A 26574-nucleotide genomic window follows, 5' to 3' on the forward strand; every position below is an offset into this window, starting at 1 on the left:
TAAAAATTCAATTTTTACGTTTTCTTTTTGCAATTTTGTTTTGTATCATCAATAATAAATAGCTAATGCAAGTCATGAGGTAAATATTCAAAAATTTCATTGTAATGAATTTACTGCGTTATTTTGATTTTTGATGTTTCATCTTATAAATACATGCTTGCATAGCGTAACATAATCCATGTTTTGTATTGCTTTCAAAAAATTCATAAGGGAATAAATCCGGTATCACAGTAATAATACTAATGATAATAATAATAATAATTTTACACGTTATTATTAATATAGTGGTATCTTATATTGATTTTTATAGTACATACACAACGGTTCTTCTTGCGTACACGTGGAGAGTTAGAGCGACAAATCCTGTAAAAATTCTTGAAATTTTTTTTACAAATATTATTTTGAATCTTCTTTCTCCGCAGGCTTTGTTGTCAGATTCACTCGTATCACATTTCACAGATTTTTCTTATTATTATCATTTGTTTTTTGTTGCTTTTTTTCCTTTCATTGTTTTATAACCAACGATCAGGTATAATTTGAGAATATAAATTTCTTATATGTATATCTATATACCATGAGCCTTTTGTTACACTCGTCCAGTTCAATTTGATTGTTAGGTGATCGTGGAGGTGAGACGGTGTGGGGAGGGGTTCTTCAGTCTGATCAGACTTGTATGATTAGGCAGACATATGTACAATTGGTTTTTCTATAGTGTCTTGTCACTGCCATGCCAGCGGCGGAAAGTTGTTCACCTCCGTTTGTTCCAATACGGGCCCCGAATCTCCCGTATACGAAATACGCAATCGCATCCTAAGCGCTGCCTGTAGTTTGACATAGTTGAAGGAAAAAACGTTCATCAGATAGTCCTAGTATCGATTAGAATTACCACACGAGTCACTAAAAAGTACAGTTTCTTCTGTCACGCATTAAAATACACGGAAATGTATTTCAGATGTGATTTTCATTTACTCAACAGTTAAATAATTACTAGATTATCATGTTCGTGAATTATTCTGATTGGAACAGCAATGCGTCTTGAAAAAATAGACTACTTTTTATGAGACTCGTTTGAAGCAATAAATTTCTCTGAACGATACTGTAGACTTACTTTGTTGATGTTTGTTACTTTCATAACTTGAGTTACTTGACCCGATGGAGGTATGACGGTGCCTGAAGGTGACAGCATTTGTAATTGGAATGTCTAAAAAAGTTTTAGGGAATTGATTTACCATTTCTTTCAGAATCTAAATAAGGTTTACAATGAATTTATACCTTGGGAACTGCGGCTTGGAATAAGAATTCGGTCAGTTCCATAGAACCAACATTTTGAGCCAACATGTTGATCACCAACAAGTCTGGAGTCTCTGATGGTCGCTCTAATTTGAGTACGATTTTAAGGCCTAATTTATCAAAGGCAACCAGACTTGGTATTTCTGTACAGAAAAAAATTACTTATTTTCCATCGATAATAAAAAGTCTTAATTTAAAGAAATATACTCATGCTTCAAGTTACGAACCATTTTGAACCGGGGACGAGTTGAGAAGGCCATCGACAAGGAAATTGGACGTATTGGTTGGGCTAAAGATTTGTGGAGTCGATTGGACCTGTGGAAAAGAAGGCGGAGCTGAAATAGGTGTGCTCAGATCTAACCCTCCAAGTAGATCGAGAAGGTCATTGTTATTAATGACTGGCGCCGCAGTAACTGGAGTATTGTTATCCACCACAGCTGGGATTTCAGTATCAAAGTCCGAACTTCCAAGCAAATCCAGCAGAGCGCTCTGTAAAAGAAATGCAAAATGAATGCATAATTACAATCTTCATCCTGAATAAGGTTCATTGATGTCTACAGTAGGAATAATTCAACTTACCGAGTCTGATGGAGCAGCAACAGGTAGCTGTTCCAAAATCATAGTTTTATCTTCCTCGATTTCAGACTCTCCGTTAACTAATCCGATGATTCCATTTGCCTGTGGTTTGGCAGTCTCCATAGGAGGCATTCTTTCCAGTAATGCGGTCCTCAAGTGTTCATATTTTCTAAATAACTGCGAGAATTCAACTCCGCGTTGCTGAAGCTCAATGTGTAAATTGCTCCCAAACGTATCAATAATTTGTCGAATTTTTCTGTAAAATGAAAGTGGCATACTGCATTGTGTTACTTTGGTAGTAAAATAAAAACCATAACTGGGACATACATAACGATAAAATTAGATTTTTAAGAGAAAAAAAATAAAAATAAGAAAAGAAAAGAAACAACCATAGTTCGCCACATCAGCTGTAATAACTCGCGAGATTACTCTGTTCTAATGATTAAAAATCGTGTGACTGAGATTAAATTTACTCTTGCCTTGAGCACTTTCAAAGTGGCTGAATACAAAAGAATAAGCAACTATACTTACTCGTTGCCTTGTTGGAAACGAGTGCTGAGTTTCGTGAGTGACAGTAAAGTGTACTGTTTCGTGACTACGGTATTTTGTGGACTCCACAGTAACCTTTGATAGACATCAATGACTTCATCTTCAGTTAGCTGGCAAACACGTAGACAGGTATAAAGGTTAGCCATGAATTCCACGCCTTCTGGGTCAAATCAATAAGTATGACCATTAACCTGACCTTAATTCCCTCTAAATTTAACTCACATTTACAGGTGCCTCGACGTCTTCACTTGGCGGACCATAAAGTAACAAATCACCGTACTCCCCGATGCACCAAGTCGCCACTTGAGCCAATGGCTGCTTATCGGCAGTATCCCTTTCCAAAGCGCGCCAAAGTGCACAAACCGCATATCCTTGCTGTGCCTGTGCCTCCGATATCAACTGAATTGTACAAGCGACGACGTCATCTCTCACGTAATTGCCGGCCTGAGAACAAACGAGTTCTATAATAGAGCATCGATAATTTATTAAAAAACAGTTCTGACGAGTTAAAAATCTTTCAAATCTCATAGTAACTTCACGTCCACTCATTTCTTTGGAACACTATTCACTCACTGCGACTAAAACTTTGAAGAGCGTTTCAAGGTGCCAACGTTTGTTAGGAGCAAATCTTTCCGCCGACATGACGATGTTGCTACTACATTGAGCTTTGAATTCAGGATCGGCTCGTTCTAGAAAGAGCAATAATTCTTTCATCATAGTTCTTATGTTGTTTGAGTTCACTAGAGCGAAGCTAAGCTCCATTGCACGCCGCCTTATCGAAACATCAGGATCCTTTAGGCACTCCTGCAAATTTATTTTATGTTGTGAAATAAAAGCATGTGTCGTATGGATATTTAGGATAAAGGAACGAAAATCGACATACCAAAATTGTGGAACGGTGTCTCTGCACAGCACTCGTATCAACATACACAGTCTTCAAAAGGGTGTTTAACGCGACGTAACGAATATTTTTATCGTTATTCAATAAAAATCTACCGAGAATATTGACGGCCAGAACTCTCAAGCCGCTCTCTGACTTTATATCCATAATAGACAGAACCGTTTCGTACAATATCGTATTTCCAACGTTCTTACTGGTTTCCGTGTTTGTTGCCACTTGCGCCAGGATATCATTCATAGCTTCCGATGCATCGACATCGTTTCTTCCCAAAATTCGTAAAAGTCGCAGAATTTTCACTTGAAGGAAAGGATCTGATACTCCAGATACGTCGTGCTCTGGAGAATATCCAGCAAGTATTAAATTCTTTAAAATCCGTACGAGGTTGGGAACAATCTGAAATAAACAGATTTTTTTTCCTCACAATTTGTATACATAAATGTGTATTAAAACAGTAATATATAATGTAAAACACTATTTTTTAACATTATTTGCGACACATATTGACATATATTTTACATACCTAAAAAGTAAACAGCAATAGAAATGAAAGGTAATTGAAGCAGATGATCTTTGCTTTAACAGATCATATTTAAATTTATAACAAAATTTTGCTATAATTGATTAAATGAGACGATCAATCAACCGTTCAATCAAGTTCATTTGCTGTTCAATATTACCTAGTAATGTTTTACTATTTGATTACTTATAGCAGCGTTTTGCAATGCATATAAAAACATATAACCGGAAGTTTTCGCAGTGTACAACCGCCGAATACCAGGAAGTTATAAAGAGTCTGCTTTGATTAGATCACTTTGAATTCTCGGTTGCGGATCAAAATGGAAAGCAACTGGCTCACGACAGTTAACTGTTGATCGTTAGTATACACTATTTGTATTTAAAGTATGAAAATAATTCTTACACTAAAGTAAGAACTTCGGTTCTGGATCATAGCAAGATAACATAAAATTCAAACTATGTACGAGGATAAACCAAGAGAGAAACTGTGCCATGCCTAACATGCACTAACACAGTATATTTCAAAATAATTTACCTCTCGATGGCCGCATTCCTAAATAGGACAAAACTTAATTTAAGGATCATTGAAGTAGTGAAACTAGTCAGTTATTCATTACTATACTCACAGCTGACGATAATGATAGGTAACACAACATTCAATGCATGCTTGATTGGTTCAGATAACATTAGAAATCAGGAATTACAGAATAATGACCTCGGACAGAAATCGTGTATTGTCAACGCAAAAATACTTTGTAGGGTAGTCTTTTTCACGCCGAGAATTCTACTATTCGATCAGTAAAAATCACATTTTCCTCACCTTTTTGAAATGATTCAAAGTGTCAATGCTGTTTTCACACATTTCCGTAATCAGAGTAACTCCGGTGATTAAAACGCCGTGATTTTTTTCCGTAAGTAGACTGCGAGTGGCTGGTAAAAACATTTCCATCAACTCGGGGACACGTCTGATTATTCTGAACGCGCACAGGGCTGCTTTTTTTCTAATATATGCATTGGGCGATTTCATAAGCCTCTCGACTTCAGCTGCCAGATCTCTTGCCATCTCTGGTGATGCGATTGCACCTAGAGTGCACAGGGCAAGCCCAATTACGAACTGTGTAGAACTGTTCAAATCGCTGTAAGAACGTCGACATATTATTTTCATCGTTCGCATCTCGTAATGCTAAGAGAGTGAAAAATGTTGTATTGCTCAGGTGCGACAGGTGTTTGTTAGATTCTGGTTTTCATTTCAAGTTTGATATTAAAGCAACAAGTTCTATGATGTTTATAGAATGAAATGCAGCTTCCTCAATAATGAGAGAAAGAAAAAGACGAATGTTATAAAACTCATTCAAGAGTTGAGAGAATGATATTTCATCCTCTCAACGCACAATCAAAATCTGGTAAAATATATTTTCTGCCCTAATGATCACTTCTTATACTTGCTTTTTCAGACAGTTGGTAATCAAAAGGTGAACATCTTGTCGCTCGTCGAGCAGCAGCATAGCCCCAAGATAGCCGATTCTTTTGTCTGTAAACCTCGGCGACGCTATCAGCTTCAAACATTCGAGCTGTCCAAAATGCGCCGGATATCTGTGAATTTGATTGAAGCAAATTTTCAGCTTCAGAAGTTATTCCGATCTTCTTATAACGAAGAATAAATTTTTACAGACCCCAACATGTGAATGTAAAGAAGTTTGGCAATGTTGCGACACCTCCAGACGCTGTCCTCCTCCCTGAACGTCGATCGAATGTATGCGCATTCTTTGTTGACGACTGTACGTTCTTCAGCGGCAGTTCTTGCCGCTCGTATTTGTCTGATCAAATCGCGGAGGCGTGTAGGAGCTGGCATTCTCACTGTCGAAACTTTTAAATTAACATTATGTTATCAGTGCACTGTGTTAGCTGGGCGGCGGTGCGTTAGTGTAAAAAGCTAAGCACTGCACTGGACGAACTAATCGCTGCATTACAGGGACGTGATTGGACACATAAAATCTGTGCGATATATTCAATTTTAAAATAGTGGCAACTATAGGACTGTGCGAATAAGTGTCATAAACTTCTGAAACGATCGTTGACTTTATTCAGAGCTTTGCCAAGTTCCAGAGCTACAAAAGCCTGAATGAATCAGGCGTGTGGCAGTAATTGAAGATTTAAAGGATGAATCATTTTTCGAAAAGAAAGTACCTGCATATTTCATTGAAAATATCTGGTACAAGCCTTGACAAAGCTCTGCATTCGATTTACCAAAAGAAATCCTCTGGCACTTTAAAATTTGTAAAAGAGCTACAAACCGAAGCAAAGATTGAACGGACTGAAAAAGCTTGAAAGAAGTTCTCTGTAAGTTCAGAATAAGCAGGATATATAAAATCAAATACCACACTCTGAATTTCAATTTCACAGTCACTATAAATATAAGCGTATAGTACAGAAGCTGATGACATTGAGGAAGAGAAAATAGATCATACATTACGCAGATGTAAAAGAAATTGATGGGAATTATAAATCTAGTTAGCGAGTGTGACGCCGAAGCTCATCTTTAGGTTCTTTTGCTTTTTTCTCTATTCTAATTGCAACCTGGGGACGTGTGTAAAAAGCTAGGGAAGGATGATCAATCGCACAATCCGGGATACCCACCTCGCTCAACAGCCTCGTTGATAGCCTGCTTTATGGAGGCCATATTGAAGGCTGGGTTAAACCTGAAAAAGTCACACCATGCTGGTTTAGAAAGCACACCATAAATGTCTTTTAGTTCAACTTAGTAATATCTATCTACATGCATTGACACCTTTAGTACCCAATCGTTTTTTGATCGCATTAGAACTTGACACAGTTTTTTTTTTTAATTTGAGGAATTGGAAAAGGAAGATAACAATCCGATGCAAAATGAAAACCTCCAAGTAGTGATAAGAAATAATCGATTGTTAGATAAATTATCTAAGTTTAAAATCAATGTCAACGAGTCGAGATTTTATCTATAACACGGTATTTCATCTGTTATAATAATATGATAACGTATTCAGGTTGTCCTATTTAATCCCCACTGCTCTCTATTTTTAGATTTTCTTATAGAAGAATGGTTCAATTGTTCTTGAAATTCAAAAAATATGTCGACTGTAACAAATTTTTGCAATTATAAACAAGATCAAATAAAATAAAGTCAGAGCTTCTTCCGAAAAATTTATTTCAGTAATTATCCGTAGAACTCTCTTTTTGCAATCGAGTGCAGAAAAGTGTCCGAATTGAATACGATAGGATTAAGAACAACAAAAAGACACAAGACGAAAATTAAAAGAATCATTTTCAAATCAACCAACAAATTTGAAAAGAAATCTACTCTTTCCAAAACTTTTGAAATAAATAAAATCAATTAAAGATAGAAAAATGTTGACTATTGTAAAAATAAATTGGCATATAATTTGCTCTACTTATTTTATACCATTGAAAAAACTTTTAGACAGTAAATATACGTTATTTCAATAAGAAAATAGTAGTAGTCTTATTACAGACTATGTTAAAAATTTTTCAACAGAGATTAAAGGAAGGACTGTACGCAAGGGCTGAATATAATAAAATTCGAATCAAACAAACATCTGTACGGAACGAAATACTGAAATGAACAAAAAAATAAATAAAATTACCCATGTTCTGAGGCATTCATGATTTCTCAACACCGTTTAGAAATTTTGTGTTTTTTTTTTTTGTTTTCGGCTGGCAGCTATAGCAACAAACTGGATTACTGCAGCAGGCTGTTAACCACTCGACACACACACTCTTTACTCCTTTGTATCGCCGCTATGCTCCTGTTAGACATATCGTATTTGTTTTTTTTATGGTTACATCGGCGTTATTCCTTTTGATATCAAACTCAGGGACAGGGCATGGGGGTTACAATCTTAATTGTACGTTCAACGCAAGCTTTGTATGTACCTATTCACATGTCTCTATAACAATAAACAGAGTCGACATACATTTGTGTGAGTTTATATGCGTACGTGTCTGTATTACGTAACAGAAACATTCGCATCTTCCAAGATTAATTTCCCGACAAATATATCACACGATTTACACTGCCATTTCTGTCAACATAATATTATTTGTTTACAGTAAATACTTGTCAGTTTTAGATTTTTCATTCTACGCAAGAAATTGGCAATGTTTTGAAAGGCTTGAAAATTATGTTTAATGTAAGATGCTGATGAGTTACTCGAGTTTACTATGTTTTATGATTTGCAGGTGTAAAATGTCGGAAAATAAGAGTGGCTAAAAACAAACTCAAACTGTATGAAACTAATCTTGTATTGTAGGAAAAAAAAATGAAAAAATAAAAAAGAAAAGATACCGCCGAGAAGAGTAAAAGATAATAGAAGAAAAGAATTGACTAACTTTGACGCTAATCGATGTTGAATAATGCGAGTGTGGTATGTAAAGAGTAGTGGGCGTTAGATGCGAAGGTTAGCTTTTGGTAAGCTGTCAAATGTGTGCGTAGAATTGGTAAATCACATCGAATAAACTACGGTGGAAAAAGAATCGGGCGAAACCGAAGGTTGCAGGTGTACAAGATCGTTGAAAAGCGAGGTTGAGCATGTAAAATACATACATACGGCAGTTATAAGCAGGCAGGTGAGAAGAGTTTTTGTCCAGATGCACACGGTGGTGTCAAACGACGGAAACGTGTCAATCGCCACCGTGTCACCTAACTTCACCTGACGAATGAGATTTTTAGGTGAGAAAAAAGACAGGAACAAACCGATGCACGGATCCGAATGAAAGACACACCACTCAAAGAGAAACACGGGAGGACGGAAAGGCACTGATCGGCAACTCCTCTCGATTCTCGAGCCGTGTATAACTTGGAATTGGAACTGCGAGTAGGTACAAACGCGAGTTTAGTGAACCACTCGTCGAACAATGCCGCACCTGCCCTGCCGAAACTCTGTTCCACTTTCCAGCTCACTAGTCAACTTTGATCACTGGATAATGTATTCGATCGAGGTTTTCTAACGTTGATACCTACCGCCTACCACAGAGTTCGAGACCAGAATCGTATTGTTGTGGGCGAAGGGTGGTGTGTTGTTTTAAATCATTAGAGGAGGAAAGAAAGGGACGATAAAGGAAAGAGAAAATTTGACGAAAAGAAAAAAATGGCAAACAATAGTGGAACAGGGGTATTTATCACGAATCGATTATCGGCGCATCAAGGCGATCATTATTAATCGCGCATATGTTAAATTACGCCGCCGACCCACCCCGAACGTACGACAAAACACTCGCTTGTCTGCAATTCACCAATCTACACTAAACCGACGAACTAATCTCCGCCGTCAGCCATACGTGCAGTGTTGCCAGATTAGCAGAATTCCTACTAAATTTATGAGGAATTGGAAGCTTCCGGAGAAAAAATATCTAGGAGTTTTTTCAGGACGAATTTCAAGAATTTTCAGATTTATGCTTCGCTCGTCGACTGTTACAATTTTTACTGACTTTATTTGTTATTTTTCTATGCGACAAGTGCGGTGAGCGAAAGGCGACCACTTGCGGGGGGGGATGAGATTCTATCGGTAAAGCAAATTCCAGAATTGCTGGTAGGGTCTAAGCTGAATTTCAGATATTATAGGAACAGCTTATTGTGAAAGGTGAATATTATTTCTACGTGTCAATCATATGCATGATATCGTGCAAACTTGATTCAAGGTCACTCTGTCCTTTAAAAATTTTAGGAGGAAATTTGGGAAGATTTTCTTTGTGGGTTAGGAGATTCTAGGAGAATTTCAAAGGTACCCTAGGAGATTTCTGCAACAGTCATCTGGCAACACTGCATACACCAAAACTAAGATGGCGGGACGGCCTCAATTGACGTTGGCGGTCGGCGGTACATCGCTTATTTAACAAAATTGGGCACATGCTTTACAGGTTATACGTTCGCACCGTTATTAAAGCGACACGCTTCACTTGATACTGCATTTTTTTAATAAATATACCCTATCATTCGACCCTTGATACATCGCTGGAGGGTAATAAAGGTGTCATTGCACAACGTAGTTGACTTGCTGTGGTATTTCATACCTATATGCGGTTGTCGTTTGAAGGATATGAAAAAACTGAAAAGATCACTTAATGAATTCCTGTAGTTTTGTTAATAAATTTTGCTCCCCGGGTAATTGCATGTACTAATTGTGCACAATGGTATCTCTAACGAAACGATCGTAGAAACTATTAAAAACCGATCACGCTTCGAACCGATCATCAATATGTTCGTATAAGTAAAAACTAGACTGTAAGTTGGTACATTGCATCGCAATGCATGTTTTGCATATTTCATTTCGTCAATCAGCTTCATCAATACGCGATATTTTTCGTTATCTTGTACCGTATCACCAACGATTGGATGTATCGAGCATCTGTGATTCATGCAGACGCGTCACACCTTTGCATTCATACTTCTCTCCCATTTATCTCGACGCGTGTATTTTATCATTGCTTCTTTTTTTCTCCTCCCTGAATTTTTTTCCCTTCTCCCCATATCGGCTTACCTGATTGCGGGTTCGCGTCACGTTACAATACTATAACTCGTTTGAAATTTTCCCTACCCGAGTTATAACGAGATACATATTACACAAGCACATCTCCGTGTGTGTGCATACAATGTAATTTATACGAACGACATATATTGTACATACATATATATATATGTACATAAAAAATGCGTATTTACCGATCGTAATTATACTCGCAAATAACAGCTTCACACCACAGGCTTATCAACACTGTGAATTTGCGACCGGCAGCAACTTAAATCTGCAACGTGGACGCTTATCACCGCGCCGACAATATTTTACACAAGAATATATTAATTCGATCACTGCATTATGCATGATGCACCGTACATTTTTCACTAAATACTATCTGCAGCTGATGTAATCTTATACTGTATACCCACTTCGTTTTTTCTTTACCAACAATTGTGAAAAAAGAATGAAAAAAAGAACCAAAAAAGAAACGCGTCTTAAACCTTCGAAAATAAATTATGGACCATCACCTATCGAATCAACTATAAGAACGGACAGTTTTGAATTTACATTATTCTACTTCATTTACGGATATTTTAGGAATAGAAAATCGGTAATGGAGTGAATAGCGAAATAAGGAGCTTTTAGAGGTCGCATACAATGTTAAGCTGTTATATGTAGTTAAGATTACCTTCTGTTCAGCTCGGGCGGGAGAACACTCCAATCTTCGGTCTCATAATAGGGCCACATGATGCGTAATCTCACCAAACAGTAGGATTTTGCAATTTAAACGAAGCACCGTTAATTCGTTGGCGGTATATCATGTGCTATGGTGGCTAGCAGCTAGTATGGCGAACGATATTTATCACTAGCATTATAGAGCGCCAGAAGGTGTGAGGTGTTGCCTTTATCTCTTATCTCACTCTGTGACTCCGCTATCAGCTGACACTGAGCAGGAGCTACCATTCTAATCAACCATCAGATTCAATTTTACTATCTATTTTCCGACGCTTTTTCATTGCATTAAAAACACATTTACCGGTTGGCCGCGAAGAATAATTAATCGTGATTAATTTGAGGATATTTACGGATACAGATTTTACACAATATCAGTGACTTCGATATTGTTCTGCTAATATTATCGTTATTATTTCACCTGTCTTACAAATATTGATCAATCGATATTTCTCCTCGAAGATTATCGATACAGTGGAATGTATTTCCTTTTATTACCGTAATAGTTCAGAAATACGATTAATATTGAAATAAAAATAATTTATTTATATAAATAATAATAAAAATATTAATAATAATATTAACAACGAATTGTCGTATTGGAAAATGTACAAAATATCTATTCTTAAAATTTAACTTATGTTTTACCGTTATTGAAGACAGGAATGTATTTGCTACGACAGACAATTATCGTCCTGATTACGAGGCGGACGGATGTCGTTATTTCTTTTGATGCAATCGACCAGCCAGTGAATTCCGTCGTCTACACCGTCGCTATAAATAACAACAATTATTAGGCCGTTTTGAGCGATCAAATTCAATGAGTTTATCCCTGAGTAACCCCTGCGAAATTATTCTTTTTACCCATTTAGCGCGGAAACCGGCATCACCATGCAATCTCTCCTTCCAATGAGATGGGCATTCTGATTGAAAATCGGCTTCACATCTCTGACTCCCATACAGTCTGGTATATCTTGTTTATTAGCGAGAACCAGCAGAGGTACTCCCATCAAATGCTCCGAAGATATCATCCTGTCTACATAAATCTGTTATAAGCACACTTATTCATCTTTGAAATTTGTCAGGCTGTTCCATGCGAACATACTTTGAATAAGCATATTTTTTGTTCTAAAGAAATCGATAATTTCGACCATGGTAAAACTAGAAGCGTTTTAGACAAATTTACTACTTTCTGAGGATCTTGAGGCACCCTTTAAGTAATACATGTGTTTTAGGTAGCTCAAGATACTTTTAAACTCGCACTGCAAAACTTTATTTTAAGACTATTGTTGGATTTTAAAAAGTAAAATGCACATTGACAGGTTGATGTAACAATAGAACATCCTGCACTTAGGCCAATGGTACTGTCTTACCAAAAGTCTCTTTGGAATCTGGTATTCTGTCTCTGTCCGAAGAATCAACAATGTAAATGACTGCGTGCGACTCTGCGTAGTACTGCAAAATATGTTATGTTTTACAAAATATAATAGCGTTTTCATTGCAAATGATTTAACTTTATTTATAATGAGATGAATGATTGTGATCAGGCTTCAGGCTCGCCTTAGTAACCTTTAGAGGGCCAGCCTGGCTCTTTTAGGGGTCAGCAGATAATTCGGAAACTCCACCATGCGCGTTGACTATTTACATACATAAATCATACCTCTAAAAAAATATCCAATTTCAAGGGAAAAATTCCAGCCCTCTAAGGTTAAACAGAATATTGCCATTGTTGTATAATGAACGTCAGATTGTCAAGCGAATCTTGGTTTATAAAATTTGAAATAAGAATTATGACTTGGGATTTTTTTACAAAAAATGTGAGATATTCTAGGTCGACTGAAGTGAGTGAAAGATGAAATCAGGTTCGACATAAAACCTTATCCCAGAGAGACTGAAGTTCCTCCTGTCCTCCGAGATCCCAGAAGTTTAACCGCACGCCCGCGTGATCAATTTTTCCAATATTAAGGCCGACTGTTGTAGTAATTTTGCTGGGATTCATGCCTTTGTAGTTTTTCGTGAACTTCGTTTTAGCTGCCTCTAAGTAAGTCTGTGAAATAGTTAAACTAGCGTTTAGAAAACTCACAATGTCTCTTCGTACAGAACATAACCTAAGACAACAATGTGTAATGATACTCTTACCGTCTTCCCTGCATTGTCTAAGCCCAGTATCAGTACGTAATATTCGTCTTTTTGCATGAGGTACTTATAAAGACCGTTTAATAATGTATACATTTCAATATTGTTCACTCTTTGACAAGTTTACTTCCGTGTCATAGTAAATTCAATATGAGCCAAGTGGTTGGGTATTTGTCAATGACGACGATTTGTAAGTCGGTATTGCACGAATTCGACATTATCGGTAACAACTTGATATATCTGGAAATACGTGTAACATCCCGTCGGTATTGTGGAATAACGAACGACCGATGATATATTCGGGACGCAAATTTTACTTACCAGATTGCGGAGTTATAGGACATAAGAAACATGATACACGGTAACTATCGTACACTGAAATAGAATGTCCTATGAATGTTATATCTGTGCTAAAACTATGGCAGTCGAAGATAATTACTAACGAAATGAAAAAAATTACCGCCGTTCCAGGCGACGCCGCGACGATGAGGTTAATCATTTTCTAATTTTCCGTCGGAATACACTGTTCGTTAGTGACATAATTCAATAATGTATTCTAAATTCGTCTTCAACCACTGTTCACTATTTTCAAATAGTTTTTTTGTTTATTTTATTGTCGTTAATTCTGTCAATCTTGCGATGCGTTTAACGCGCCTTGGAAAGGCAACCCAACATACGTCGCAGCAAGTGAGAGCCTGAATGCTCTAACCGGGCGCTCGCTTTACACAAATCAACACTTACAATATAGTTGCGCACCTTATCGCATTTATACAGCCGCCGATAGGATTAGCACTGGCATTGTATTTGCAGTTGGTCCTGATTCACTTTTCGATGTACCTATCGAATAGATCAAATTCCACGAACGCGTCTTGTAGTAAGCATCGTAACTACTCCATACATCCGTAGATCCGCAATCAGGAAAGTAACAGAAGACAAGGGCTCTGTCCAATAAATCGCTATGTCGAATCAGTCGGTGTCCAATTAATCTAGCGCTCCATATAGCTTCCGATTATTTTTGCTGTCCAATAACGCCGATGTCCTATAGGATGGTGTCCAAGAAATCACGTAACAGTTGACTATATGATTTTGCTTGCTCTGTATAGATGACTATATGATATTTGATCCAGTATATCTGATAATTCGTGCTTTTGTTTTTCATTACGTGATTTCTCATACATTTTATCGAATTTAGAAGATGAATCATGTAATAAATTACATGCTGAATTCTTTCAAAACACTTTATGATTTAACAAATGAACATTTACAGTAGGGTGGTAATACTGTTGATATTAAAATGATATAAAAGGTTATTTTATAGAGAAGAAATCAAGTATTATTTATTCAAACATATATTAGGTAATTTGAATGAAATTTGGTGGTAAAGTGGCAAATATACATAAGACAAGTATAAGTCAATTGGACATAAACGACTCAATTTTAATTTTGTTGAACGATCTTTTCTTCGGATTCTGACTCCGCTGCTCTCCGGAACCGGAATGATCCTTGTATTCCAACAGTTGGTTCCCACCTTTGGCCCGGGTACTTCTGAGCTCCGCCTGTCGCGCTGATCGAACCATGTTTATTCTCAAAAAGCTTGTGCTGGTAATCGACGTTGTAAGAAGGTCGGCGTTCTGGACCACTGAGATTCTTCTGCCAAGTGGCACGTACGGATCCTTGGGGTTCCGGCTGTGGTTCCGGCGATCTACGGAATCGGAAAGACCCTTGTACTCCAACAGTTGGTTCCCACCTTTGGCCCGGGTACTTCTGAGCTCCGCCTGTCGCGCTGATCGAACCATGTTTATTCTCAAAAAGCTTGTGCTGGTAGTCGACGTTGTAAGAAGGTCGGCGTTCTGGACCACTGAGATTCTTTTGCGCTGTAACGCTCACAGATCCTTGAGGTTCCGGCTGTGGTTCCGGCGATCTACGGAATCGGAAAGACCCTTGCACTCCAACAGTAGGTTGCACTCTCTGTCCTGGATTCTTCTGAGCTCCTGCTGTGGCGCTGATCGAACCATGCTTATTCTCAAAAAGCTTGTGCTGGTAATCGACGTTGTAAGAAGGTCGGCGTTCTGGACCACTGAGATTCTTTTGCGCTGTAACGCTCACAGATCCTTGAGGTTCCGGCTGTGGTTCCGGCGATCTACGGAATCGGAAGGATCCTTGTAGTCCGACAGTCGGTTCCCACCTTTGACCTGGGTACTTCTGAGCTCCGCCTGTCGCGCTGATCGAACCATGTTTATTCTCAAAAAGCTTGTGCTGGTAGTCGACGTTGTAAGAAGGTCGGCGTTCTGGACCACTGAGATTCTTTTGCGCTGTAACGCTCACAGATCCTTGAGGTTCCGGCTGTGGTTCCGGCGATCTACGGAATCGGAAAGACCCTTGCACTCCAACAGTAGGTTGCACTCTCTGTCCTGGATTCTTCTGAGCTCCTGCTGTGGCGCTGATCGAACCATGCTTATTCTCAAAAAGCTTGTGCTGGTAGTCGACGTTGTAAGAAGGTCGGCGTTCTGGACCACTGAGATTCTTTTGCGCTGTAACGCTCACAGATCCTTGAGGTTCCGGCTGTGGTTCCGGCGATCTACGGAATCGGAAGGATCCTTGAAGTCCGACAGTTGGTTCCCACCTTTGACCTGGGTACTTCTGAGCTCCCCCTGTTGCGCTTATCGAACCATGTTTGTTCTCGAAGAGCTTCTGCTGATAGTCGACGTTGTAAGAAGGTCGACGTTCTGGACCATCGAGATTCTTCTGCCAAGTGGCACTTACGGATCCTTGGGGTTCCGGATCGGCTGATCTTCGAAACCGTGGTTTTGGTGGTGGCAGACGATTCTGAAGTAATAAAACGCGGCCATTATACGAACAGTTGGTAATTGTTCCATGAACATCACGATTCTAATGATAATTATACTCACGACATAAGGGGCGGGTCGCCTCGTGTCTCCTATACCTGGAGACGATTCTACTAGTGCCGTTAAGGCGATTGCTAAAATGATTAAAACGGCAGCCCTCATTTTGATCAACTATCTGAAACGAATTACAATCAGTCAAAATTCTGCTTATGACATGTCGTGTAGCATTATCTATTCATCAAAATTTTCAACGGATTTGAATTTAAATACGACTTAACGAATTTAATCCTCATGATATTGATATTCAAGAGCAAACGTGTTACTTGATAATTGAATAGCTGTTACATCGACAACAAAGTCTACAACACCAAAAAGCACACAAAATAGTAGAGAATCGTAAAGAAATGTTCATCTTACCTGTTCCAACTGAGTATGTCTCTGGACTGCAACTGTGCTGGCTGGTTGTAAGTTATTCGCTTTTATAGGTAGCCAAATGCATGTATGATAAACTCTGGGAAAAACTTCCATCTCTACAATCACTCACACGGTTGAAACTTCCGCGGATTCCCCTTCGGTAGCTTGATAGCTCCGTGCAATCGTGCGTTGTTGTTTACTTCTTATTATTATAATCAAGATTAAAATATGTGCCCAAGGGTTACTCCATGCGAAATTGTACGCTATTTGGAGCATGTTATCGTATTCGTTATAATCGATCTGGGGTCAGATTTTTTCCTCAGTTATTAAAAAATGCTGAAACTGTTTAAATTTTAAATTAAGCGCAGGATGTTCAACACTATTTTTGAAAAATATAAAAGGTACTATTATTAATCAGAAGCTGCTTTCATAAGCGCAAAAAAAAAAGAATTTCCAATTGAACATCATTATTATTCGTAAGATTATCGGATGCTGCCAGAAAATATTTGACATTATTTCAATAATCACGAATTACTCTAAGGAATATGCAATGATTTTTTATCGGACAGTTTTAGAATAAAAAATTCTACGACCACAGTTGCATCATGATGATAAAATCTCCAGATGTCAAGCATATGGGGAATTCCATGCCAACCCAACTAACATTTGAACCTTATCATTTTTGATTTTGATTCAAATTTTTTCTCTAATTGTCTCAACGCTGAATTTTTTCAGATTTTTTATTCAACTATTAAAATTGATATATTATGTTATACAAGCACATGTATAGTGCTTTAGCTGTCGTAGTCGAATACGGCTGTGACCCTGGCTTACGCAGTGCAAAGATCGGGCGTTATTTTTTTCGCTTACGTGTATTGAGAATTGGCACATGCAGAAGTCAGATACACGCGCGGTTGATTACGGATATCGTAACGTATATAACTGCCTGCTGGCAGTTCTTCCCCGCGTCTTGGATTTCCCTCGACAAAAATAAATACTAAGAAACGACGAGTATTTCCAGGCATTTCGCACTCAACTCTATTTGTCATGCTCTATACCAATCAGATTCTTCTTTATTCACTCCGATTTTGTCAGAGTCATTTTTGCATTGTTAATGAGGAGAGAGGGTCCAAGACCATACACAAAGGGCGAAGCACGTAATTGATTAATGTCACTGGGAAAATTTTTCGAAACATAGATCCTTTGAACCCTTTAGTGTCATCAATTTGAGGCTTGCGAGATCCTTTGTACTGAGGGAAAGTCTTGAGAAAAAATATACAAGTCCTCAAACAACTCGTAGTTCGGTAGACTTTCATTCGAGAATGTTATTTCGCTTCATACGGTGAAATTTCACAACGAATTCGGACATTCGTATTACTAGTCCTCCTCAAATTGTTCCTGACAATTCATGTTGTCTCGATTGAATATAGCTTAGCTGACAATCAATTCATCAGCCGTCACTGCCGTAGGGAGTGGCAAGTAAATTCATAAGTGTCACAATCAGAATCGTGAAACCGTTTTCCATTTTCAGAGTAGACTTGGCACGAATAATACTGAGCAGATGCTGCATGAATTGAACCTGTGAAGCAAAGGTAAACGGACGCAAATCTAGACCAGAGACATTTTCTGTTGACGTTGTTAATCGATGAAAAAACTATGCAAAATGAAAGAGGTATCATTCACTGTGAGTACCTTATACCACAGAGTCTTGAACCTCACAATCAGTCATGCCAAATACTATCGAATCATCAATCGCAGGTGAGGAAGAATCACTTTGTACATTCAATTCTTTTTCCAGAGCAAATCCGTTGTAGTTACTACTTTTCCTTGTTTTCATTCAATTCTCTTTGTTCGCGACTTCACTTCTAACATCATTAGCATTCATCCGATTATCCGGTGTAGCCAAAATAGCCCCGATATTTCAATGCTGATAAATTATGTGAAATGATATAACGATAATTTCTTACCAATCATTCGGAATATATTATTTTTAAACTCATATTACGATATGTTATTTATACGCACGTGTCAGCTAGCCGATAACAGCAGTGACCCTAGAACCAGCAGCTTGTAATGATCTGTAGGCGTTTCTTTTTTTGGTAGAATATAATTTGGCACATGTAGTAAGTCGGAGACGCGATTTATAACCGATAGTTTGACGTATACGTGTAACACGAACTACACGTACTTGCTGGGAGTTCTTCCCCGCATCTCCAATACCCTGACGCATAAATAAATACTAATGAATAACGAGTGCAGTCGGATTTTTAGGAATTTCACACTCCACTATATTTGTCACGCAATACCAGCCACGTTTTTTTTAATTCACTTTCTCAGAGTCATTACTGCATTGTTAATGAGAAAAAAGGGGCAGCGGCAATCCAACAAAGGATATATTTGATTATAATGATGAAAAAAATTCTCGCATCCTTCGACTCTTTGTACCAAATGTCATCAATTTCAAGCTTGCAAGATTCTTTGTGCTCAGAAGAAGTCGCAATAAAAAATACACAACTGCCCCAAGATTTATTACAAACAACGCGTAATGCGGTAAACTTCCAATGTGGAATGTTATTTCATTTCGTAAGTTGTTTCAGATGTCATGGCAATACATGAGTTTCATAGGTCATTCCACGTACTTACGTTTTTGACAAATTATATCACCTCGATTAATTGCGTGCCTGATTGAATTCATCAGCAGTAATTGCAGGGAAGACTGACAATTAGTAAATTAACGGGTCTCGTCATCAGAATCCCAACCCTGTTTTTAATTTGCCAAATACACTTGGCTTGAATGAGACGTTGAATAGATGGGTAAACGAACGTAAAGTTGACTCAAGCCCTATCCGTAGAGATTATAGACGCCCACTCCAACCTGATGTTCGAGGTATCGATTCGTATAAAGACTGGATAGCTGAAAAACTTCCCAACGAGTACCCGAAGGATCTTCTCCACTTGCATAAGCATCGCTATCATGCACTTTAAGAGTTCTGCTTATTCCACCTACGACAAGGAGGTTGTGAAACTTCTTCTCCACGTATTGGAATCAAAGTTAGTGTGCGGAATAGTTTCGGTCACATATATTGTGTATAATAATATGGAATATAAACGTATTTTTGTATTTAAAACCCAGGGATTAATTATCACCGGAAATCATTTCAATTTCCAGCTATGACCTGCGAGTAAATTCCTCGATACTGGGACTGGCGAACGGTAACGGAACTGTGGAAGTTACGGGACCCGGTTTAATCGGCAGCGGCGAACACCGAACGTTTCCAATTTTCATTCACCAGTCAGCATAGTCCACCAGTAGTTAATTAAGACTCGACAATATTAGGCCAATGGTAGGTAAAATTGCATGGTCTGTAATATTTCAGGCCAACAATTTATCACAAAATCAACATCGTCAAACGGTCGAAGATAATCTTCCTGGCGCCATTTGCAAATGACGTTTGGTTCGTGCTGGCACTTCTTCTCCTGGGAGTCACCGTCGCCCTGACTTATGTCCTGGCAAGGGAAGTCCGACTGAGCGATTCTGAGACGGCTGGTATTTAACGCTGAGAAAAATTGAGCTTATATCAGTGATTGGCCGAAGCGTCACGGCTGTGATAACGGTTACTTCCGTTTCTAGGATGTCGGCGGAAGGTTCGATGGGAGCTGAGCGAAGTTCTCCTCGTTTCGGTCGGTGCACTTTGCCAGCAAGGCACAACGCTGAACCCGCAAGCTCCCTCGTCCAGGACCCTCTTCCTTGCGATATTCGTAATGGCAGCCCTCGTCTACACGGCTTACAACGCGAGTATCATCGCCATCACGGAATCGTTCGTCAATTCAGGGACAGTCGTCTCCGCACCTTCGCTTTACGCCAGTGATTCGCCCTATTTTGTACTCGACAAGCAAGTGAGTTTATAATTATGCAGTATTTCTACCCTTACCGACCGAGCAGACTCAGAAAATAACATTCCTGAATTTCGCTGCATCGTCGAAATTTGAATCCTTTCCGTTCGTTCATGTATTTCATATGGGTAGAAAAAGGACGAGTTTGCTCGGTCGGTAAAGGTAGGAGTACTCCTTACTCCGGTCCTTACCTTAACGGTCGCCTAACGAGTCTTTGATGCGCAGGACACGGAAAAACTGAAACCTCTTTACGGCGCAGCAAGACTTAAGATAACGCGAATCGTTCCATCTCAAGTACTGCTCAATGTTCTCGATGGTTCAGCCGTTTTACTGGCCGACCGAACATCGACCAGAGACATTTTCCATCGACGTTGTCGGTCGATGAAAAGACTGTGCAAAGTTAAAGAGGCGCCATTCGCTGCGGGTACTTATCACAGAGTCCTGAACCTAAGTCACGACAAGTACAAAAGAATTATTAATCGCAGGTAAGGGGGAATCGCTTTTTAGGTACTGTTTCTCCTTGTTTTCGTTCAATTCTCTTTGTTCGCGGTTCAGCCTATTGCGCCTTCGGGAATTCGGACTACTCGAACGGACCAGAAGGTTTCTCTTCAAGACGTGGCCCTTATGCGAGTCCCACGGAGCTTGTTGCAGCGAGGCTATCAGCATCTACCTGGACGACGTTTATCCAGCATTTTACCTACTCGGCGCAGGAGTCGGACTTTCACTTACACTTCTGTCGATCGAGCTACTATTCTTCCAATGGTGATCGCAATGCGCTTCTGATGTAATACAATTGGCCTAAGCATTTTGATAATGAATTTTCCATTAGTTCTAAGTGGTTCAGGAGGACACGAATGGGCTTTCCAAAATCTCAATCGAGTCCGGATGGATGGTTGCGGTTAAGAGATGCTATACTCTGCATGACCCCTCCAGCAGAAGAAAGTGCTGAAGATATCATAGATCTGCAAAATCGAGCTCGAACAATGTGCTGATTACAAAAAGCAAACATCGTGTTTGCTTTATTGTCGGACAAATATTGAACAAAAGTAGGTGTAATATACAATACTTATAAGTAAGTGTTTCGAATAATCGATGTAATCAGGATAATAGTACGCTATATCTGGATTTATTTGTATGCGAAATAAAGAATAACAGATCAGGCAGAAAAGTTGAGAGTAAAACGATATTTTATTGCAATGCATTACGATAGATATAAGATATGATGAGACAGTATTTCGGTTTTCAGCAGTGGGTCGGTCGTAGTTCTTTTAAAAATCAAAAATTTCTGATCATTCAACGTCGGGTCTCCATTCAATCTTCATTTTTAAAGTATTCGGCGGAACGTCGTCCACGATGCTGAAAAAACGAAGAATAATTTTAGAACGGACGAGTCGGGTTGAATTAAATTTTTATGCATAAATTCGATCACTGAATTACTTACATAAGCGTCCGGCCATCTTGGTTTTGGATTGAAGGGTCCTGTTCCAGGAAACGTGGGAAAGGTTCCACCTGGTCTTGGCCGTCCAATACTGGGTTTATGGATATAGGCCTGGGTCAGCATGACTGAGCCGAGGATCAGCAAAAATAGCACTAGCGCTGTTTTCATCTCGAATTTATTGCAGAACTATTTAGAAGGGAAAACCTCTGTATAAACTATAGCAATATATTTTAAGTATGCAAATCGGTACGATAATTATTACCTGCAGTTATTGCCACGTCTGATCTGGAACTGCGAGTGACGATTCTCGACTCTCCGACAGCTTTTATGGACGCCGATAGCGAAGAGATTTATTATGTATTCCTCGAGGTAGAAGGGAAATCCCCGGGTCACAATGTAGCTCTTCGCAGCTACCAGGGATTATGGATATGTGAGGTACTGGTATACATTTGCACTTTACAGATAACCCGTTTATTCCGCGTATTTCGGTCTCGGGGATTTACCAATATCGTATTGCGTGATTTACCGACACGTGGCTGCTCAATCATTAATAAAAATTTATGACAAATCAGCAATCTAAATACATATTATATAGGACATACATGTAATACGCAGTTAGTTGGTGTAATGATATTTTTAATAATCATATATGCAAGTATATCAACTGCAGATTGTCCCAAGTGGAATTACGGCGAAATGAGAGTTTAAAGCGGCTGTTTAACTTTATTTTGCGTTATGATAAAAAATTATTTAAATTATAGAATGGCTTGTTTGAACATCGAATCTCGCTATTGTTTTACAGGAATGAAACCATAGACATGGTTGAATCTTAACTACCACCGTGAACTTTAATTATCCTCTACAACGACAGGAACGTAACTTATATCGCGAGACTTTCGGATTAGTATTCCTATGCCCACTGTGACAAGTATCAACATGGCGAAGAAACTGGTCGAAAGGAGGTAAACGGGCGATGGATAAATCGGTGGTAAATAATGGGAATAAATTAATGTGTAGAGTGGAGCTCCGGCCAACGGACTTAACGTTTCGAGTGATTTGGTGAGGGATAACACTTTGCCTGAAAATTTAGAAATTTATTTTTCTCTAAAACGTAAGACATCATTTTTCGTTAAACTCGTCGCGTTAATTAATAATATTCAAGCGATGCGTAAACTCACCAATGTCTTTTGCAGGTACGGACTTTGATATTACAGATCGCATGACAGGTTCCACAGCTCCACCAAAAAATCCGATACTAGCCGCGAGATAAATGTGCCAACTTTTCGTCGCGAGAGCTTCTGTGAGCGAACCGCCCAGACACGCTGCGAATGCTATGCCACTTATAAGAGTATCTGAGAAGCCTAAAGAGATGAAATTAAATTCATTGCAGGTAATCCAAAAAGTCGTAAAATATATTCGGACTTTTTTCGCATAGGTTTCTTTTTGTCAACTCCTGCTGCTTACTTGAAGAAAAAAAAAAAATTAACAAAGAAAAGAAAATAAGGAAACTAATAATTACAAATAAACATGAAAGTTGAAAGTTGAGTTTTCACTAAATCTCCATGTTTTGAAGCCTAGAGAATCAGATTCGATCGTACTTTGCTAGACGTCTGGATGCGTGTTGCTTCAGCTGTGACGAATTTTCGTCCGAGGATACGTCAGTTTGCTCGGGCGATAAAGGTAGGAGTACTACGTACCCTTAATCACGGACTTTACCTAAAACGCGACTGAATAATGTGACTCCAATGACCATGCATGGCATACTCAGCATGTAACCAATGCCGCTGCAATAAGAATAATGTTGGACATCCCAGCCCAGCCGCGCTCTTGTAAATAAAAATTCAATGCTGATTTCTCCTTGGAAAACCAATCCAGTCAGAGTAAGGGCGAAAATGGCGAACCAGACAACAGATCGATGAAAACCATCTCGCTTCTGCAAGGAGCTGATAAGAAGTTCTCGAATGGAAGAGATCCTAAATACTTCACGTATCGATTCCTGTTGAAATATCGTCGACATTCAATGATGAATAATTGTATAGATAATACGTATCACCGTTCAACGGCGTATCGGATATTCACCTTAGAGGCATCTCTCACTGTTTCTGAGACAATGAAGTAAGTGTAAGTTAAAGCCAATATGCAGCATACCGCCGATGCGCCGAATACAGCTGTATAACCATAGTGTTCGAAAATCCAAGGCGTGATAAATCTGCCGAGTATAATTCCGAGAAACACCGATGCCTGAAGCCAAGTCATGAGCATCGTTCTCTCCTTTTCCGCAGTAATATCAGAGATATGACACATCGCTGCTATCATCACGGCACAAACTCCACCAAAGCTAAATGCTGGGACCGAAGGGATCACCAAGTACCAAGGATTTGTGTCCCAAATTGAAATCAGAGTGTGTGATACGTGCAGTATGACAAAACCTGTGAAGGTGCAAGATTGACAATCACACGCTGCATTACTATTGGTTATTATTATTAAGGGAATATAAGGCGAGACGATGCGTTGTTCGGTACTGTTCGCTGTTTAAATAGTAGCCGAGGCAATAATGCACCTACAATTAGACAAAGCTTAGAGAAAAAGACAAAACTCGCCTGCTAACGATAATAAAAAAAGCGGTCTTCTTCCAGCTCGATCGCTCCAAGAACCAAGAAACAGAGAAGCGACTGCTGGCAATAAATTTTCTATCAACGACTTCGCCAACAGGATCATACTTGCGTACGGCTGAACTTCCGCCTCCAACTTGATTGCTTCCGGGCTACTGGCATTGGTTCGAAGGATATTGCACTCGGTGCGATTGATATTCAGTGAGAATAGACAGGTGCGGTACAAAATTAAGTCAGTCAGGACCGTTCCTGCAAATTCGAGTACGGTTTTTTTTTTAAATTCTACATAATACGGTGTGTATTAGTCTTTAACGATCGAGGAAAAGTGTCATTCTAAAATCTAAAATCTAAATTCTAAAATCTTTTTCTTACAATTAGTGGTAATCAATTACAGATATACATTGTCTGCCATTGTTGTTAACGTTGCAATAAAAACATTTTTGCCGAATATTGGTCTTCGGCATTATGCAGGTAGAATTAAGCCAACTGTGACTTCTTTGGATCATTAATACTTAAACTTTGAGAATAGTCAAAATAAGTGACAGTTTACAGGGCCGCTCAATCACAGCTGTAAAATTGTGAACTCGAAACTGATGAATCATCGTATGTATATGACAAATAAAAAATAATAAAATTATATTTTTGAACCTGTCAATGCTTGTCCAAACAGTAGTAACGTCACTGGAGGAGCCAGGATGAAAAAACGTACTTTGAATGGTTCCGGTGCGATTTCTGTATCCGTCATTTTTTATTTCATCTCCCGACGGACCGTTTGAAACAAAGAATTAAATACGAGCCTAGAGAATGTACTGCAACCGCTGAACGACTGAACAATAAATGAGCAAAAAAATTCTCTGCAAACACAAAGGACATGAAATTCGTGTAGTTGATGCGCATACAACTCTGCGGTTTGTTTCTTATCTATACATCCGGCGATTATAAAATAAGCAGTATAGATATGTTTCATCTAGGTATAAATATCACATTTTCGAACTGACTATCGCGATGAGAAACTGTAGATTTCTCGTTCCCTCGATTCTGCTATCATTGAAACGTATAATAAAATTCAATAAAATGATATACGGGAAAAAATTCTGGGTCAAATTTAACTGTTCGAGTTGCGAAACTGAAGTGATTTATTTAACCAAAACTTTACGAGTATATAGTTTCCGTGGTGTAGTGGTTATCACATCCGCCTAACACGCGGAAGGTCCCCGGTTCGATCCCGGGCGGAAACATTATTTTTTTAAATGGCGTTGACCATTCACGGTTTCTAAAAAGCTAAATTAATCCGATATCAATTTCAGAAGATAGTTAAAATCTATTTATCGTGCCGTGTTACCATAACTTCCTTGGATTAGGGTAGATTATTTATATACCTTGTACAGTTGGAATATCTGCTGCAAGATAATAATGCAAAAATTTTCACAATCTGTAAAATTCTATTTCCATTATCGCAGACGCAATTATCTTTTGTTTATTATTGCATTACGCACGTCGCGGGTATGAATTTCCGCGAATGCAAAGCGACGGGGATCCACGCGCTGGTATTTACTCTTGCAAATGTCGAACCCGCATGTGTCAGCTGTGAATGCTGAATTTTCTTTTATTCAATGTCCTTAAAGACTGTGATAACCCGTGCAATAGCACATCTATGGTCGCGAATCCATATATAAACGGATCCCAATACGCTGCATTCAACATTCTGAGCACTGCGGTCAACAAGCATCTGAATGATAAGGTACGCAATTCACAGTCAAAGTCTGTAAAGAATAATACATTTTAAATGATTTAGCCAATTTTTGATATCATGTCTCTGGTTAAGTGATAGAACAGTTTGAAATTGTGTAAGATTCGAATTAGAAACAAATAATTCTTCAGTACAGTGTTCTAGTGCTCCTAATTTCTGTGAATATAACATACACGCACGTATTTAGAATTGCCTGGTTCAAGAAGTTTTGATAATATTTTTTCTACTCAAAAGTTGTTATTGATGTGAATTTCACCAGTCATAGATATTTATTCTGATTTCAGAATTTACAAAAATGAAGTTCCTCAACGTTGTATTTGTGTTGGCGGCAGCTTTGGTGCTGGCACTGGCGGGATGTGAAGCACAGAGGTTCGATTTTCACATTCCACCATTCAACCCAAAAGACAA

The 26574-nt window shown here is 38.7% G+C and overlaps 5 protein-coding genes, 1 long non-coding RNA gene and 1 other non-coding gene across 32 annotated transcripts; 3 read left to right on the forward strand and 4 right to left on the reverse strand.

The window, feature by feature from the left end:
- Positions 1-447: 447 nt before the first annotated feature.
- On the reverse strand, positions 448-11254 carry AP-1gamma (adaptor protein complex 1, gamma subunit). Of its 25 annotated transcripts, none has more exons than XM_069136487.1 (16): positions 11033-11253; positions 7474-7635; positions 6470-6531; positions 5506-5698; positions 5279-5425; positions 4653-4968; positions 4368-4385; positions 3299-3709; positions 2989-3219; positions 2638-2859; positions 2398-2525; positions 1870-2143; positions 1518-1779; positions 1273-1433; positions 1109-1201; positions 448-821 (listed from the first exon to the last, which is right to left on the reverse strand). In XM_069136487.1, the coding sequence occupies exons 2-16, from the start codon at positions 7491-7493 to the stop codon at positions 720-722; spliced, it is 2640 nt and encodes an 879-aa protein (XP_068992588.1). In that variant the 5' UTR covers positions 7494-7635; positions 11033-11253; the 3' UTR covers positions 448-719. The 25 variants fall into 25 exon arrangements, with proteins under 25 accessions (XP_068992588.1, XP_068992586.1, XP_068992585.1 ...); XM_069136485.1 differs by lacking the exon at positions 11033-11253 and adding an exon at positions 8850-9261; XM_069136484.1 differs by lacking the exon at positions 11033-11253 and adding an exon at positions 8583-9261.
- Positions 11255-11601: 347 nt separating this feature from the next.
- On the reverse strand, positions 11602-13406 carry Arfrp1 (ADP-ribosylation factor related protein 1). Its single transcript, XM_046628272.2, has 5 exons — positions 13216-13406; positions 12953-13123; positions 12450-12531; positions 11941-12112; positions 11602-11850 (listed from the first exon to the last, which is right to left on the reverse strand). Exons 1-5 carry the CDS (start codon positions 13306-13308, stop codon positions 11751-11753), a joined length of 618 nt encoding a protein of 205 aa, XP_046484228.1. The 5' UTR covers positions 13309-13406; the 3' UTR covers positions 11602-11750.
- Positions 13407-14519: 1113 nt separating this feature from the next.
- On the reverse strand, positions 14520-16504 carry LOC124219367 (uncharacterized). Its single transcript, XM_046626826.1, has 3 exons — positions 16476-16504; positions 16122-16229; positions 14520-16038 (listed from the first exon to the last, which is right to left on the reverse strand). Exons 2-3 carry the CDS (start codon positions 16218-16220, stop codon positions 14650-14652), a joined length of 1488 nt encoding a protein of 495 aa, XP_046482782.1. The 5' UTR covers positions 16221-16229; positions 16476-16504; the 3' UTR covers positions 14520-14649.
- Positions 16505-19446: 2942 nt separating this feature from the next.
- On the forward strand, positions 19447-21496 carry LOC124218547 (ionotropic receptor 75a-like). The gene is made up of 7 exons (XM_046625085.2): positions 19447-19523; positions 19642-19764; positions 19850-20019; positions 20104-20369; positions 20592-20851; positions 20922-21128; positions 21196-21496. The coding sequence occupies exons 1-7, from the start codon at positions 19447-19449 to the stop codon at positions 21356-21358; spliced, it is 1266 nt and encodes a 421-aa protein (XP_046481041.1). The 3' UTR covers positions 21359-21496.
- A 323-nt stretch (positions 21497-21819) lies between these two features.
- On the reverse strand, positions 21820-25770 carry LOC124219993 (probable peptidoglycan muropeptide transporter SLC46). 2 transcript variants are annotated; one of them, XM_046628315.2, is made up of 7 exons: positions 25065-25770; positions 24405-24665; positions 23884-24233; positions 23521-23800; positions 22983-23165; positions 22067-22214; positions 21820-21990 (listed from the first exon to the last, which is right to left on the reverse strand). In XM_046628315.2, the coding sequence occupies exons 1-7, from the start codon at positions 25159-25161 to the stop codon at positions 21969-21971; spliced, it is 1341 nt and encodes a 446-aa protein (XP_046484271.1). In that variant the 5' UTR covers positions 25162-25770; the 3' UTR covers positions 21820-21968. The 2 variants fall into 2 exon arrangements, with proteins under 2 accessions (XP_046484271.1, XP_046484270.1); XM_046628314.2 differs by lacking the exon at positions 21820-21990 and having other exon boundaries at positions 22084-22882.
- TRNAV-AAC (transfer RNA valine (anticodon AAC)) lies at positions 25582-25654 on the forward strand. The gene has a single exon. It is a non-coding gene; the product is annotated as a tRNA-Val (tRNA).
- A 255-nt stretch (positions 25771-26025) lies between the features above and the next one.
- On the forward strand, positions 26026-26554 carry LOC124219995 (uncharacterized). Its single transcript, XR_006883499.2, has 2 exons — positions 26026-26177; positions 26451-26554. It is a non-coding gene; the product is annotated as an uncharacterized lncRNA (long non-coding RNA).
- The last annotated feature ends 20 nt before the right edge of the window (positions 26555-26574 follow it).

The sequence above is a fragment of the Neodiprion pinetum genome, chromosome 5 (assembly GCF_021155775.2).
Source record: "Neodiprion pinetum isolate iyNeoPine1 chromosome 5, iyNeoPine1.2, whole genome shotgun sequence".
Lineage (NCBI taxonomy): Eukaryota > Metazoa > Arthropoda > Insecta > Hymenoptera > Diprionidae > Neodiprion > Neodiprion pinetum.